This window comes from Perognathus longimembris, chromosome 19 (assembly GCF_023159225.1).
Source record: "Perognathus longimembris pacificus isolate PPM17 chromosome 19, ASM2315922v1, whole genome shotgun sequence".
Classification (NCBI taxonomy): domain Eukaryota; kingdom Metazoa; phylum Chordata; class Mammalia; order Rodentia; family Heteromyidae; genus Perognathus; species Perognathus longimembris.
The window spans coordinates 33,855,015-33,868,408 of record NC_063179.1 but is presented as its reverse complement, the minus strand read 5'-3'; the positions used below and the strand labels follow the sequence as shown (position 1 = coordinate 33,868,408).

Below are 13,394 nucleotides of genomic sequence, written 5' to 3'. Positions count from 1 at the left end.
TCTAATGGCTTTAGTTATTCAAGGAAATAATCCTATAGTTTAAAACTTATCTTAGGAACTCTCAATCAAATTTAAGTTTTAAAATTAATTTGTTTTCTTTTTTTTTTTTTGGCCAGTCCTGGGCCTTGGACTCAGGGCCTGAGCACTGTCCCTGGCTTCTTCTTGCTCAAGGCTGGCACTCTGCCACTTGAGCCACAGCGCCACTTCTGGCCATTTTCTGTATATGTGGTGCTGGGGAATCGAACCCAGGGCCCCATGTATATGAGGCAGGCACTCTTGCCACTAGGCCATATCCCCAGCCCCAATTTGTTTTCTTTTTGGCACTAGAAAATAATTAAAAGAATTCTTACCTTTGACATCTCTGTGAATGATTTGATTTTCATGGAGATATGAAAGGCCACGAAGTAACTGTTCAGTATAGTTAATAACCACAGATTCCTTGAAAGCTCCATATTTACTCAGGAGATGAGCTACAGATCCTCCTGAAAGATCCAATATAAAACAGTACTAGTTATCATCAGCTTAGGAGAGAATTGAGGAAGCTTGTAATACTTTAGTTTCTTAAGCTTATATTTGCATTTGAGCCTGAATTTGCATTTGAAATAGTGAATTCATAAACTACTTTAGAAGTAAAAATGTTTTCACGTATCATGTAAAAATTTATCAATCAGTGGTGGTGCACACCTGTAATCCCAGCTACTCTGGAGACAGAGGTAAAAGGATTTTGAGTTTGAGGCTGGCATGAGCACCACACTGTATCTAAGAAACAAACCGAAAGCTTAAGATTGAGAAGCCAAGTACAAGACCCTGAGAGTTCAATCCCAGTACTGCAAAACGAAAAAAAAAAAAAAATTAGGAGATATATTTATTTACAGAACTTTCATGAAATTGGTTTACCAAAGAGTCATGACTTCTAAAACCTTTAAAAGTTAGCAATTCTGGATGGAACATTTCACCCCTTGGTCTTTCTCAATCAAAATAAACAAAATACCTTTATTATTGACTTAAGTAAACAATGCTAACAGGATATTTAGCAAAAGGCGAAGAATAAGGGAAGGAGCCAGAAGGCTTAGAATTAAGTTTTATATCCTACATGTACTAGCTCTGACTAGGATAAGTCAAATTCAACAAGCTCCATTGAAAAGGGTTTATAATAGTCAACCTATAAAGATCACAACAGACATAGATCTTAACCAAGGGTAAATAGAAATTCACTCTTAAATAACATGAATCTGGGCTGGGAATGTGGCTTAGTGGTAGAGTGATTGCCTAGCATGCACAAAGCCCTGGGTTCGATTCCTCAGCACCACACAAACAGAAAAGGCCAAAAGTGGCACTGTGGTTCAAGAGGTAGAGTGCTAGCTAGCCTTGCCAAAAAGAAGCCAGAGACAGTGCTCAGGCCCTGAGTCCAAGCCCTGGGACTGGCCTTAAAAAAAAAAAAGTAGCGATAACATATGAATCTAAAAAGCCAACCCTATCCATCATATACTGAATCATTTATTTTACTGCATATACTGCATACAAAAAATAAAATCAAACTCAGTCCTTGTTCAAGTCCTTGTCCCTTAATAGGGCAGTGCTAGTTTATCTTAGGTTTTTATATTATACTTTAATTTAATTTTTATTTTTTGAGACAATGTGCCTATGCACTCAAGGCTGACAAACTCCTGATCCTCAAGCCTCAGCCTTCTGAGTGCTGGGATTACAAGTGTGCCCCACTATGCTTAGTTTGTTAAATTAATTAATTAATATTATTCTGCCAGTCCTGGGGTTTGAACTCTGGGCTTGGGCTCTGTCCTTGAGCTTCTTTTGCTCAAGGCTAGTGCTCTACCTCTTGAACCACAGCACCACTTCCAGCTTTTTCTGAATGGTTCACTGGAGATAAAAAGTCTTACGGTCTTTTCTGCCCAGGCTCACGTCTAACTACAATCCTCAGATCTCAGCTTCCTGAGTAGCTTGGATTACAGCTGTGAGCCATGGCCACTGGCAATTTTATTTTTATGTTATGTAAAAACACTTCTGAAATCTGTCCACATAGTAAAAGCCATTTGGGAAAATAGGGGATCTTACACATGACAGTTCTGGCGCTTGGACTCAGGGCCTGAGCACTGTCCCTGGCTTCTTTTTGCTCAAGGCTAGCACTCTGCCACTTGAGCCACAGCGCCACTTCTGGCCATTTTCTGTATATGTGGTGCTGGGGAATCGAACCCAGGGCCTTATGTATATGAGGCAGGCACTCTTGCCATTAGGCCATATCCCCAGCCCCCAAAATAATTATTCTTTTTTTTTTTTTTGGCCAGTCCTGGGCCTTGGACTCCGGGCCTGAGCACTGTCCCTGGCTTCTTCCCGCTCAAGGCTAGCACTCCGCCACTTGAGCCACAGCGCCACTTCTGGCCGGTTTTCTGTATATGAGGTGCTGGGGAATCGAACCTAGGGCCTTGTGTATCCGAGGCAGGCACTCTTGCCACTAGGCTATATCCCCAGCCCCCCAAAATAATTATTCTTATAACCCACTTACAAATATCATCCCCAGCACTACAATCTCCCACCCTCACCAAAGAAATGGTGGAAAGATTTAACAGGCAGAGGAAGTGAGTACTTCTTTATTAAATTTAAATACAAAATATTTTAAATTTATACTGGTATGTTAGAAGAATAATTTGCCTTTAGAAACCCAAATTAGTTTTTTTTTAAAATCATTTTTCTAAATTGACTGGCAGACAGCCAAATCCACATACTACTACTGACAATTTGAAACAGCAGCGTACCTGCCATCCACTCAATGAAGAGATTGTAATTGCTCTTTTCACACGTGGCTCCCAACATCCTAATGATGTTGGGATGATTCAGATGGCTCATCATTCTTATCTCCTCTCTCAGCGCTTCCACCACTTCTTCCTGCTCAGAAGATGTGTTTCTCACATATGTTACCTGTTTCAATAAAGTCACAAAGCTGAATTCTGAGGTTTCTTTTTAGGTTTCCTGAACCTCATCTAAAATGAACTCATACACATTGGTTGCTATGTTAACAGCAGATGGCATTCATGCTCAAGGATGAAGTGTGCTTCAATTAAAATAAAAACAACACTTAGAGTAAAATACAGGTTAAACAAACAGCGAAATGTTAGGAAAATGATATATATACAAAAAGAGATACAGAAAAGATATAGGCCCAGCCACAGAGAAAAATCAGTATGATTTAAAAAAATAAAACCTTTTTAAAAGTTCACATTCTGATAAGATAGTAAGCCACAGAAGCAAGATGGCATTGTACTAGCATACTGCTGAAAGGAGAATGAAATGTTAGTTCTAACTATAAAAAGCAAAAACAAAAAAACCCCAACATCTATGTGGTATACCTTGACATTGTATCTCACAATAATTATGCCTCAATTCTGAATAACATTCATGATGTTTGTGGGGCACTGGCAATGTCTACCTAAAATCAGTTTTCTCACATAAACATAGGCATACTTATTACCCTTTAATTTCATTTTGTCGTTTGAACAATTATCTTCACTCATGTGCTCACTAGATAGTTACCTGTTTAACAGCCATTAAAGTTCCAGTTCCCACATCTTGTGCCTGATAACAAGAAGAAAATGCTCCAAGGCCTATCTGCTGACCTTTCAGCCATTCAGTATCTTCTCTGTAAGGTTGTTTTGCTTTGGTATGTCCTGGGAGAGTCTCTGGTGTCTACATATGAAATAATAGCAATTTTCACTGTTAAAATTAAAGCAGGAAGATTTTGTGAAATTAGTCTGATACAATACTACTCTTACTTCGTGTGTTTTCCCAAATCACTTACAAACTTGACTTCTGAATGAATAATGTTGGCAAATGATGTATAATGCAGAAGTAATCACCCCTGGGAATCAACCAGAACTGTCTTACTTAAACGATACAAAATTATCATTAAACCTGCCTGCACTGATTAATTCATCTCATCTTAAAAGCAGCACTTATCAATAGCTTTATGCTAGCATGGTCCAAAGGAATTCTCCAATCTCTTAATGAGTATACTCACATCCTGTTGAATAATGATGATGTCTTCTCCATTTTCCACCTGTAGCTGAGGCACTACGGGGAGGGCATCCTGAGACGCGGACATTGCCATGGCAATGGCTAAAGCTTCTTCTTCTTCAGCTTCCATTTTTTCTTTGCACTTTTGATTATGATTCACATCATCTTTGTAGGTATCATCATTTTCTGCCTTTTCAGGAGAGAGTACAGCAACTTCTGACTTAAAAGTAACCGTTGTATCACTTGAAGGCATAGATGCTTCAAGGAGGTCCTCGATACTGGAGTTAAGCTCTGTATTGACATCTAATCTGCATTTCTCCTCTACCGGGGTGAACACTGTCTCTTCACTTGGTATAACAGCACTACTGCTATTGTTGCTACTGCCAAAGCTGTCATCGCATTTGGAAGTACTATTGAGATCAAGTGTCATACTACTTTTGGAGGCATCTCCCTGTTTATTTGTGTTGCCTGGCGTAGGTCGAGATGGCTTTGGCCTGTGTATATTACTGGAGAGTAAAGGTCTTGACTGAGTAAAGATTGGAGAGAGTTTCTCTAAGTCTTTGCTTTCAGAATAGTTCCTCTGGAATTGTAGAGAAAACTTGCGCTGTGTTTGAGGAGATGCAGAAGGTATTTTGCAGGGAACGAATCCCTGAGGTCTATGTTTCGAGACATCTGTTACAGAGCCAGCTGGTACAGATGGGGCAGATGACGATGGGGTTGATGCAGTTGGGAACATTAAATGGGAATGAGACGATAAAGGAGGGGAGTTCAAACACTGACTGTGGGGTCTGCCTTTTGTTTGAACCATTGGCTTTGGTTGTTCTGTTGTGGCTGAACTAGGAAGTCCTACTGAAATGCTGGTCAGTCTGTCAGAAATGTCCTCTGAACTGGCACTCAACTTTGTAGCATGTAATCCTTTTCCAGTTTTCTCTAAATGGACTGTGTCACCCAGGGAACCATCCTCTGGGAAGCTGTTAGGGGCAGATGCCTGGAAATAGCTGTTCAAAGTATCTTCTAGTCCCAACTGGATGGCCTCAGAAATTTCCACCTCATCAGCAATAGCCATCAGACGACGACGCATCCTGGTGAAGTGAGTGGAACTGGAGACACTCAGCATTTCTACCAGTTTTGAAAACACATTGGGTACTGCAGTAACCATTCTTGCAGAACTCAAATATATCCTTCGAGAGAGCTTACCCACCATGGAGTGGGAATTATCAATAGACTGTAGAGCAAAGGTTAAAAGGGACAGCAGCTTCTTATACCTGGAAAAAACAAAACCACATTCAATTACAAGTTGAATTAGTGAAAAATGTGTAACAATTTAAAACAACTTATAATTTGTATACTTCAAAACATACTGCACAATGAATCATCCATAATTTTAAATTGAATAGCCTAGACATCAGGTTCTATGTTAATCAAATACTAAGGTATCTGTAATTTATCTATGCTCTCTGACTCTCTCATAAAACCTAAATATATCATTCTCAGAGAAGCTGTGTGGTAGGCGAGAGGAAAAGTTATATTTACAGAAGATAAATCACCTGATTTCAACAGGCTCAGCTTGTGATACATCAGTACTGACAATATGAGGATAAAATTCAGCAGGAAATTCCAACAATAGTCTATCTATAAGACAAAGGCGGCCCAGGAGTTCTTGCCAGTTGTTTGATTCAGTTTGGTTTCCAAGAATACAACTTAAGACATAATCAACACCACCAATACCAATGGATCCTACAAAAGTAAAAATAAATGATGGAACAATAGTGATATGAACATATAAAACAAAATATGATTCAATGATAATAAGGTCAACAAAAATACTCTGGATTATTTTAAAGAATTTGTTAGATTAATTCATATTTGTAATGAGTGAATTAATTCACTCAACCTAATTGAGTGAATCAATTTACAAAATTATTTCAAAATATTATAATAGTCCCATGAGAGATCATAAGATTAGAAAGGATAAAGAAATCTTAGCATACTACATTAATTTTAAGTAAAAAATTATTACCAGCTTTAAGTATCTCTCTACCAACTGCCAACTCTCCTGCTTGCCCTTTGCACAACTCCAGTAGTGTTGATATGGACAGTTGACTTGTGCGGCTAAAAATGAAAATAAAGCAACATCAATTCTGGCACTAGGATAAAGTATACACTGATGTCAGAATAGGAATGTAAAACCTGGTAAGAAAGAGGAAAATGCCATTGTAGAATTTCTTTTAAAATTATTAACACTTACTACTAGGACTAAAGCTTAACTTATGTATGTTAAGTACAGTATCTTTAGTACTTCCTTATAGCAGCAAGAAGTGATTTAAATATCAAACTATGGCAAGACTTATTTTCATTATTGCATCTTGTTAGAATAAAAAAGAATGTAGTTTGGCATGATGGTGTCTGACTCGAATCCTAACTAGTTAGAATGTGTGGGCTAAAGGATCACAAGTTTGAGGCCAGCCCAAGTAAAGTTAGAGTTTTTGAGGCTCTATGTGACCACCTCACTAAAAAGGGGCTTGCGGGTGTGGCCCAAATGGTAAAGTACTTGCTTAGAAACCCCAAGGCCCTGGAATCCCCAGTACTGAAAAAAAGAAAGCTGATTCTGACATTTTTATTTCTCAATTTTAAAAAGGCCATGGGTTTAAGTCTAGCACCGCAAAAGCAAAACGAACCACCCATGCCACCAAAGCCTTTCCATTTGTCAAGTAACTTTATAATACTTCTTATGGTTCCAATTATCAAAGCAATTACCTAGGTCAACAACTTAATTTTAGAGTTAAAAACCTATGGAAACAAAAGATAGACTATGCTATAAGAAAATAGTCAATCAGGGAGCTGACTTTTGAGACTGCAATTAATTCATATGACCTGTACCTGTACAGAAAATGAGAATTCATACTTCTTGCCAATCAAGATTTGCTGGGATATAAGAGATGGTAATTGCCAAACTAAATTGCTAAATCTTTTTCTTCACTTCATGGAAGGGGAGAACATAAGAAACCTTGGTCTAACAAAAGTGTGGCTGTGCTCGTTTATACTGTCTTGATACCTCACATTTTCCTACTTCATATATTTTCCTCCAGGTCGGATTATTCTTAATTCATGTCATTTTTTATGTAGGAGTATATATGATACTTAAAAAAAGTCACAGTTTCAATAAAATTCTATTATATTGAAAATAATTTGACAGGGCTCTTTTCTGATTCATATAAGAAGATATAATGATGATTAATTGTTCACTACAATAAGATTATACCATTTAGAGATATGTACCAACTAATAGTCTTATCAATTAGACTACAGATTAAGAATACTATTTAAGGGAAATAATCACTATATAACGAAGTACAGGTCCATTCAGTGTAATGGTCTGACTTTTGCTTTCCTTTTCTCCATCTCTTAAGAACTTGAAGTGTTATATTTTAATTTTAACTTTCACATTAGAGAACAATTTTCAAAGATTCATTGAATAAATATGTATCAACTAGGCTTGGTGCTAGGAACTTTTAGTACCAGACAGCTTCAAATAGGGTCCCTCAGAAGTTCTTACCTATTGGCATCGGCACACTTGACTAGGATGGTGTCAACAACAGGCCGGAGAAGTCTCTGAAGTTTGATTCTTTCTGCTAAACTGTGGCAAGGAGTATAAACCAGCATGGCTCTCAATGTTTTCTAAGGAGAAAAAAACTAAAAGTCAGTTTAACTATGTTTATAAAACAATAGAGACAATGGACTACTCTGAGCAATTAAATAAGTAACGATAGGAATAGGATTCTAACAAAACAGTAGTAATCAAAGTAGTGTTTAAGAAACAATGACTTTTTACAATATGCTAAGCATTACACTAAGAGGGTTCTAAAAATATATATCAAAATCTAATACGTAAATCAATATTTGAATTATTTTGTAGGTGAGTAAACTGAAGTTAAAGAGAACGTAAGTAGTTTTTTCCTAAAGTTGTACTGCTTGCAAATGGGAAGCCTAGGATTTGAATCAAGGACTCAACAATGTGCTCTATGTACAGAGTGCCTATGCTTGTCTTAGTTTATCTGGTATGTTATTCATATGTTCTAGTTGTGATGAGAATTTCTGCAGTTACCCAGTCTGACCGCAAAACTATGTTCAGAGCTATCACACTGTATTTCTCCTGAAGAAGATTCATGAGGCACAACTGTTAGGGCATGGATCAGAAAAAAGATTGCAAGAGGAGATGGAGTTTTAGCATTAAACTAGTTAGAATTATTCTAAAGCCATGATTTTTTTTTTTTTTGGCCAGTCCTGGGCCTTGAACTCAGGGCCTGAGCACTGTCCCTGGCTTCTTTTTGCTCAAGGCTAGCACTCTGCAACTTGAGCCACAGCGCCACTTCTAGCCGTTTTCTATATATGTGGTGCTAGGGAATCGAACCCAGGGCTTCATGTATATGAGGTAAGCGCTCTTGCCACTAGGCCATATTCCCAGCCCTAAAGCCATGATTCTGAATTGCTGAATTGGGGATAATTTTGAATGCCAAGAAATATTTGGCAGTACATGGAGATACCCTTAGCGTCAAGATGGGGGACTGTATGGGTAGGGTGGAGATGGGTTTGATATTGGTATTTAGTGTACAGAAGAAGCTGTGCATGCTGTTAAATACCCTACAGTGCACAAAACAGCATTGTGGTGCCACCTGTATCCGGCCAATATTATGTGGCCAAGGATAACAGTGCTAAAGTTGAGGAAAAGCCGTCTAGAGAGATACAGAGATACACACTCACAGTGGAGGTGAAATTAGTCTCTAAGACTAACTCTACACTACTCTATTCCACTCAAAAAAGATGACATCTAACAGGTTAGATCAGAAAAAAACTCAGAGTCTGTCACTGAACCCTTCTCTGAAAGGCTTCTGAACTTTCATATAATGTTTATTAAAGCAAAACTGTTATAAAACAAATTATCCTTAAAGTCAATGCATCAAAACTTGAGAAATTTAACTTTCCTGAAATATAATGTATTTTTTAGCCATGTATGAGAAACCTGCTTAAGGAAACATGAATATCAAGACGCTGTTACTTGAGGGAAGAAAAGCAAACAGTACTGAAGAAAACTTGAATAGACTTAAAATCAGTAAAATTCAAATTAGTAAGTTAAATGGAAAAAAAAGGTGATTTCTTAGGATTGTGGAATAAAACTAAAATCTGAATTTTTCAGAATTAAATTAGGTAAAGTAGCTTTATTGTACTGTCAGTATTTAGCCCTGGCTTGCTTCAAACTCCTAATACTCATGCCTTTTGAGTGCTGGGATTATAGGTATACACTACGATACACAACTTCTGCGTTCTGAATATTAAGAAAAAAAAAACCAGACTATAGGACACTCAAAAAAGAAAACCCGTAAGTAAGGATATGGTTAGGAAATAAGGCTACTTACTAAAGCAGCAACATACACTTTGTAGACCGGGTCAGCACAGACTATTGACAGGACACTGCAGCATGCATCCACGACGTCTCCTGAGATGCTGGTCTGGGAAGAGCCGCTGAAGGCCCCAGCACTCGGGCCGCCTCCACCACTGCCTCCAGAACTTCCAGTGCTTTCCCCATTTGCCAACAGCAGGGCCCCACTAACGTCATGGGAAAGGCGCCTGAGGGCCATTTCTCTTACATTCCAGTTTCTAGAAAATAAGCAGCCAACGAGTTCCATTCCAAACACCTATATCAAACAAACACAATGTGAAGCTAAATTAATGAACCCACACTGTAATACTGGATTAAGTACAATTTTTTGATTATTAAAGAAAAACTGGGCTAGTTATAGTGGTACATGCCTGTAATCCCAGCTACACAGGAGGTAAACATCGTGAAGATTGTAGCTCAAAGCCAGCCTGGACAAAATTGGCAAGACCTCATCTTAGCCAACAAACTGGGAGGGGTGGGTGCATATCTGTTCCCAGTTACTGGGAGACATAGGTAGAATTATGGTTCAAAACTAGCTCCAGGCATAAAACAAGACCCTATCCAAAGTAATAACAAGAGCAAAAGGGCCAAGAGGTATGGCTCAAGGGATAGCGTGACTACTAAACAAGTATACCTCAGAACATGTACACAAAATGAAAAATCTTTCAAATTTATATTCCTATTAGGGCAGTTTAACAGGAAATTTGAGCACCAAATCAAGACAGGCACTAAAGTGAGGTTTTAAAACGTACAGTAGTACTTTCCTTAGCATGACAGCATTATTTATTGCTGGCATATATTTACTTGATTTTTATTTTATTCAAAAAGGTTAATAAGTAGGTGGTGCTATAACAAGTAGAGGTAAAAAGAAGTATAGGGAAAAAAAGTATGCATAAAATTAGTAAGTCAAGAAGCTAAGAGACAACCTAGGCCCTTAGTTCAAACCCCAGTACAGAAACAAAAATAATTTTATAAATAAATAAAAACCCGCAAAGGACAATGTCGTACCAAGAATTAATGTATACATTGTTAGAGTCCTCACTATCGGGTCTGAAAATCCTCAGAATCTCTAAAGAAATGGGAAAGTAAACAGTACTGACATTATGGGTCAATGATCTAAAAGCAAGCTTACTATCAAAGGTAAATTATCACATGAAAAAGTTCCAAGTATTTAATATGAATAAGCAAGTCTAAGGAAAAACAAATGATGACATATTAAAATGTGCTCTGTTATACAGGGACCACAAAGGAGAATAAAACACTCACTATAAAAGGGTTTCCTTCATGTATTGGGGTACTGGGGTTTGAACTCGGGATCCGCATTTGCTAGGCAAGTGCTACTACCACTTGGACCAGCCAGCCCTCCCTACCCCCCAGTCCTCAATAGTTAATTGTTTTACCTGATATTCCAATTCCTTATGTGATAGGTCAAATTAAAGCTTAAGTAAAAATAGACCACAGCTCTAAAAGAACAACATCTCATAGGTCAGAACCAGCTAAGAGTCCTTTTGGGATTCCTGAAGGAGCAGGTAAGGGCCTACATAAAATGCCATTTGTAAACTAGATAAAAGAATTAAGATGTCTATATTTTGTAGATTTTATAAGACTCATAATAGGTCATAACATGCTGAGATAAGAGAATTCTATAGCTGTTGTACTATAATGGTCACAAAAAGTTAAGGAAAGGAAATCCTAATGATAGAGATGCCTAGTGAATTATTGCATCTATTCATAGATTTAACAGCATTTAATAACACTTTAACATACTATCAAAATACACCTGTTTACTGGATCTTATTTTTTTCTTAAGTAATACAGTAAACAGCAACCAATAAAATCATTAAAAAGCAAACAACCAGTCAACTCAAACCTCTATGTACTAAGGATGAAAAAACACCCAATCAGAAGAGAAGGTTAAAGAAATGTAGACTGACCTTACACACAAGAATGCTTAATACAAAGTATGTATTATATTTAACTATCCTCTCAGCAAGATGCAGAAAGGAGAAACTGTGTTTAAGTGGTAGCAAATAAGAAATATGATAGAATTTCTTAGCAAGAATGGGGATTAAATATTGGAAAAAGCACTAAAGAATTCCAGTTTCTTTCTAAGAAATGTTTGTCCAGAAAGAGATGTTTCTAAAGCTGAGATGAGAAATTCCAAAGAATGTTTGAGCGTAAGCTGTAGAGTAAGCAGGAAAGTATTAACACCGGAAGTAAAAATTAAAACTGTCAATGGACTAAGAGTCATGGTAAAGGTAAACAAAACCCTTCAATATAAAGTACGGAGGCACAGGGGAAAGGCACAACCTGATTTCCAAAGGTTTCTTTGACAAAGAGGACCAGAACTACTTACCTGAATCCATGGCTCAGCTAAGTCTTTATAAGCAGGAGGGATCTGCTGAGTTCCATAATGAGTAAGGTTAAAATTGCTCTCTTGATTCCTTCTTTGCGATCCAGCCAAAGTCTGTGGCTGTACTGCTCGCAGGGAAGAAGGGGAATCCACAGGGCTTGACAATTCATGGCTGAAGGGAAAAATACCAAAACAGTTGCTGAAAATATTAACAGGTTTCCATTGTAATTTAAACATACATACATATAATCATTAATTAAAATAATTACCTGTAGAAATCATGAGATCTCCATTTAGACCTACAAAGGGGACATATTAAAGGTTCTCTATTTCTTCTACATTCTTCTGCCCCTGAAAAATTAAAGCAAAATAAAATCTTACAAAAGGTAAATGTTTAATCTAAGAGCAGGTTATTCTGATGCTTGGATATTTTACAAATCCCATTTTTACTAGTTATGACAACAAACACTTGGTTCACTGTCTTTCAAAATATTCTGGCTTACTTGATTACCTGGTCTGGTCATATATTCCCAGACTGGCTTTGATTCCCCTTTCTGGATAGCCTACCCAGGTCTTCCTCCTCCTTCTCCCCCACCATGTATACTTTCTAGGTTGGGACCTTTTTTAAGAAGACGCACACCTTCCATTTCCACGTGGATCATACTACATGCATTTCTTCTTCTTCTTCTTTTTGGTTGTAGGGCTTGAACTTGGGCCTAGGCACTGTCCCTGAGCTCTTTTGCTCAAGGCTAGCATTCTATCACTTTGAGCCACAGATCCACTTAGATTTTTGAGTGGCTCATTAGAGGTAAGAGTCTGATGGGCACCTTTCTGCCCAGGCTGGCTTCAAATTGCAATCCTCAGATCTCAGCCGCCTGAGTGAGCCACTGGCACCCAGCTAACTACATACATTTCTTTGCTCACACAAATCATCTCCTAAAAGATCCCTGACTAGAACTTGTTGAAAACTTTACCCAGGGCATAGAGAGACTTTTTCTCCTGCTGTCACCAATCTCCCCACAAGCCATGTTACAATACTAAACGAGATAGCTTATCTAGAGAGCAACTATGCTGAGTGAGCACAGGGAGAAGAGGCTACCTACAGATTGACATGCAGTGGTGGTGCAGCTTGTTCCTACAGCCATCTTCACATACTGTAAGACTTTCCTCATCAAGCATGCCCAGTAAGCAAATGGGACACATCTGTTCCTCTTCATCTTTTATGCTATAAGGAAGGAGAAGCAAAAGTACTAAGTGCAAAAGAATATAAGACAGACTTATACCACATGCTCATTAGAACTATCACTCTTTACAACCTGAACACATAAATTAGCAATCCTTGTTTAAGAGTGTCTTCTATTAATTATTTGCAGGATACTTCTTCCTACTATTAAAACACGGTAATTTTACTCAGATTCACATACTTGTATATTTGTAGATTGTAGGATTACAAATGTATCACCAATGTCTGGCTTTCACATTGGAAAACAAAAAAACCTCAAGAGACCAACTGTTGCAAAAGAGTAAATATTCAGGATGCACAGAGTTCAGTACTGGATTATAGATGCTTGCTTCAGTTCC

General features: G+C 37.9%; 1 protein-coding gene across 2 annotated transcripts in view; it reads right to left on the bottom strand.

Annotated features, from left to right (window-relative positions):
- Nucleotides 1-13,394, bottom strand: part of Map3k1 (mitogen-activated protein kinase kinase kinase 1) — a 64,928-nt gene that overhangs the window by 7,252 nt on the left and 44,282 nt on the right. For both annotated transcript variants that reach the window (XM_048368066.1, XM_048368067.1), the window contains exons 7-17: nt 12,917-13,038; nt 12,083-12,164; nt 11,817-11,985; nt 9,438-9,716; nt 7,580-7,701; nt 6,044-6,135; nt 5,571-5,760; nt 4,028-5,288; nt 3,544-3,696; nt 2,769-2,931; nt 351-482 (exon numbers count right to left, since the gene is read on the bottom strand). In XM_048368066.1, coding sequence (XP_048224023.1) covers nt 351-482; nt 2,769-2,931; nt 3,544-3,696; nt 4,028-5,288; nt 5,571-5,760; nt 6,044-6,135; nt 7,580-7,701; nt 9,438-9,716; nt 11,817-11,985; nt 12,083-12,164; nt 12,917-13,038 — 2,765 coding nt within the window. The remainder of the gene's footprint in view (nt 1-350; nt 483-2,768; nt 2,932-3,543; nt 3,697-4,027; nt 5,289-5,570; nt 5,761-6,043; nt 6,136-7,579; nt 7,702-9,437; nt 9,717-11,816; nt 11,986-12,082; nt 12,165-12,916; nt 13,039-13,394) is intronic.